Here is a 4,009-nt window from a genome sequence, read left to right as displayed (position 1 = left end):
ATACTCAAGCTTACTGTGAGCCTAATTTGATCATTTGTTCTTGTCACTATTTCAATATTCCAGCCTTAACATTACAGCTCACAACTGAATGCTTGGCATAAGAGCAACACAAAATAAAAATACAATCCCTCACGCTTTTAAATACACATCTCAATTTTTGTTTAGTAAGACACTCGTCAATTTTCATCCTTTGACAATTTCCACATAAAATTAATGACTATTTTTATTTAAACTTTGAACTCTTATTGAACTTTAATTTCTAACTGCAAAAAATGTTATTCACATAAAGTGAATTCAGTAAAAAAAAAAAAAAAAAGTAAGGAGACTATAACAAAAAAAAACGAGAAAAAAAAACATTATTAATAAAAAATTTTAAGTGAGTTTGAAGTTTTCATTTCAGATATTTGCACAAAGCTCCCTAAAGTCTATCTGTACTAGATATCCCTACTTTTGCTCTAGTACACTAGAAAAAAAACTGGTAATCAACAACACTCACTTCCAACTCTTAGGCTACACTAACCAAATAGTGGGATTTGACCATCACTCTTATAATGCACTCTCAACCCCTAGGTGTGGAGCTCAATTCTGTGTCAACGGGACATAAAAGATGGACACTTAGATTTATAAGTTATACATGTTAACCACAAGGGTAAGTCTGTCAAATTTGAAATAAGAAGTGAAGATTATTCATTATATTTTAATAAACAATTTTAATTAATGATAAGCTTTTACCAACTTAATTTTTTGTTTTGTGCCTATCGAAATAAAGTCAAAGTGTTGATACTGTCAGAGAAAGTTGTTTTTTAAAGTAATATACATACATACACTTAATAAATGTTTGACAATATCAAATTAAACTTATACAAATCAAAAGGTTTTTGCTACATCTTCAATAAAAAAAATAATTACCTTCAAAACAGAAGTCTATTATTTAACCAAATCTTACATGGCTCTGCTTAGTTTTCTATTAATCATTGATAAATCCATTAATTAACAGGGTTAACTTTACATAATTTAGACTTTGTACACTTCTTGTGGTTTTTCAACTATAATGACTGCACAAAATCTGTGATAATATTTTAAGTACTTTATACAGATATCAACAATTTCAATAACATGCACATTCACTTTTTACTGATAATACAAAATCTTAATGAATATTTTTTATGGTAATATTAAGCCTGTTTCTAACCAACCTGAGATAATCATGCTTTGAGAACACACTGGAGAATTCTACTGCTCTTTGCTGTAGCTCTATGTTCATGTTGGAGCCAAACACATCTACCATGTTTTTTACTTTCCTGTAAAGATCAGTATTGAATTATAAACATAAGGTCATACTTGAATACAATGACAAATAATAACTTAAACAGATAATATTATAGCATATCATGTACAAAATGCCAAAAAAAAAAGCCTTTACTAACCCTTTTACAAAATTGCTGTGGCAAAACTAGATTGATTGAAACCTGTGTTGTCTGTCAATTTAAACTGAATACTATATACTACTCTATTAACATGATTCAAATTTAATAATTAAAAGTAATAATAAACAATTGGGTGTTAAATAAATAATTTGATATTAATAAAAACCATAAACCTCACTCTTGCATGTAATAACTTAAATATAATTCATAATAATTACAGTTCACGACCTTAATCTGGTACTTTATGATACAATGACGTATCAATCACTACTACGTCTTTTGTATCACATCCAGCCTGATGAGCCCATATATTAGGTGAAAGTTTTTGTGGGTACTGGATATAGCAGATATAGTGTGGTTGATATATTACATTTATCTTTACTTTCACTCAAGTTCTTAAAAATATATTTCGGATAAAAAACAAAATGATAATCCTTAAGCATACCTTAAAATGTAGTATAATTAAAATTAAACTGTGAATCATATACCATGAAAAGAAAATACTATTTGTTTCAAACACGCGAACATGGTTACCTTTCTAGCTTATAATTCTCAAAGATCAAACTGCTTTACTTACGAAATACTTTTGGGAAACCGTACACTCAGTTTCATTAGAGAGTTGATAGTATATTCTTTTGTAAGGAGAGTCATATGGTGGTTGTACAAAATCTTTTCGTACAGGCCAAAAATGTGTTCTTCTGCTACCTGTAACATAAGTACGTTATCATAGTAAAATATCAGCAATGATAAACTTTCACTTGCAGGTACACTAAATATGACTTAAAGCCTGCTTTAAAGCTTTTACAGAATGCATAGCATTAAGTGCTGACTGTTATAATGAAAGGTTTAAACAATCATGTTTTTGTTGTATTCCAGAGTAAATGCAATTTCATTTGCATAATAAGGCATTTTACTATAAGTAAATAAAATTTATCTAACCTATCCAACTGTCCAGTTATAACCCCAACCACCAGAAAGGTTCATTTTTGTTTGTCACTACTGTGCAAAGATTTTAAAAAATCAAATATTAAGTAAGATTTACTTATATTCATAGTAGTTCTTTAAAGTTGCATTAATACAAGATCTGTGTAAAAAATTTTAAAATTAAGAAAGTGACAATAACTAAGGACAAAATTCCCATCTACTGTCACCATATCTTGTATTATTTTATTTTGTAATTGATGATCATCTACAACACACATTCCATATAGCTCATGAAAATCTCAAAGATAACAACGCTGGTTAGTTACTGATATCTCCTAATCTCAAATTCAGCTTACATTTAATGGTTCAGCATCAACACCTTCAGCAGAGTTCAGCAGATCCCCAAATTCTCCAATACACCAGGTTGCAACCTGTACAAGCGGCTGAAAACTGGCTAATTCGTTACCCAAATTCTTCCACAATTGTTGGGTAGTGTACACATGAAGCTGTGATGATTCAGATATCAACTGTATTAGATTGCCTACCAAGTCCTCTGGAACATAATTCCCTGCCTGTAAAGTTCAAAACACAGGTATATCATTTCTGAGTACAAAATATATCATTTTAAAGTAAGAACCTTGAAAGACAACACAATGTATACACAAGATTCAAATATATACTCAGACGGGGTAGGAACAGTTTTCACACATTCACATGATGTGTGAAATCCCAGAGTCAGAGGCAGGAATACTGTTTTCCGATAACTTAGATTATGTAAAATATTTTTGGCAAATCACATTTCATTTTTTAAAATCTAAAATACCTAGGATTAACTCTTTTAGCCCGAGTTCGGTCCATGGAATCAACCATTTTGTGCTTGTTATAGTTTTCATGCTATAACTTTTAAAATAGTTAGCGAATGTTAACAAAATTTGGCAGTTTATCAGTAAACATTAGAATGCTTTCATACGCAAAATGTCTGATTTTTTTATTAAGCCGTAAGGTTTGTAAAGCAATGTTTCTCTCATGCCTTTTTTTTTTCACAACTTGCCTATCTATCATTCAAAGTAATTTTCATCTTAACATTAAAAATATTTTCATACATCAGAAAATTTCAAAATTTCACATGCGAAATCTTTATAATGTCCAAATAGTTCTCAAATGTTTCTTAAGAAAATAAGAAAAAAGTTAATATTTTATTTGTTATTTTCAGTAATTAATCTCTGTACGGGTTCGGTAAATTTGACTGATCTCGCAACCACCATAACAATTAGGAAATACACATAAATTATGCATCTTTCATTCTAGAATGAACACAAATTATAACACAAAAACATAAATGTTTAAACTAAATAACTTAAATCTCATAAGATTATACATTATATATTTATTTATTTTTTATATTGACACTTCACCCATGACTGGCTAACAATACAGAAGTTACAATGACATGGCTCATGTGCACTCATGTTACCGTATCAAATTACATAAAAAAGACCTTTGGTCTGTACAAAGTAACTTGTCTTGACTGTGTTTTAGTTGACTAGTATTTTGTAAACTACAGTCACATTTCAATTATTATACATATATATATAGATTATTCCTATTTTGAAATAAGTTCTTAAAATTATTTTTCCTAAAACATAGAACAGTAAATA

General features: G+C 29.2%; 1 protein-coding gene across 6 annotated transcripts in view; it reads right to left on the bottom strand.

Annotated features, from left to right (window-relative positions):
- The window catches only part of LOC106465146 (AP-1 complex subunit gamma-1-like), a 63,224-nt gene that overhangs the window by 19,029 nt on the left and 40,186 nt on the right, over window positions 1–4,009 (bottom strand). For all 6 annotated transcript variants that reach the window (XM_022392970.1, XM_022392969.1, XM_022392971.1 and 3 more), the window contains 3 exons: window positions 2,708–2,923; window positions 2,005–2,132; window positions 1,197–1,301 (listed from right to left, as the gene is read on the bottom strand). In XM_022392970.1, coding sequence (XP_022248678.1) covers window positions 1,197–1,301; window positions 2,005–2,132; window positions 2,708–2,923 — 449 coding nt within the window. The remainder of the gene's footprint in view (window positions 1–1,196; window positions 1,302–2,004; window positions 2,133–2,707; window positions 2,924–4,009) is intronic.

Source organism: Limulus polyphemus, unplaced genomic scaffold (assembly GCF_000517525.1).
Source record: "Limulus polyphemus unplaced genomic scaffold, Limulus_polyphemus-2.1.2 Scaffold1848, whole genome shotgun sequence".
Lineage (NCBI taxonomy): Eukaryota > Metazoa > Arthropoda > Merostomata > Xiphosura > Limulidae > Limulus > Limulus polyphemus.
The sequence above is the reverse complement of the archived record's forward strand: the minus strand, read 5'-3'. Positions and strand labels throughout refer to the sequence as shown.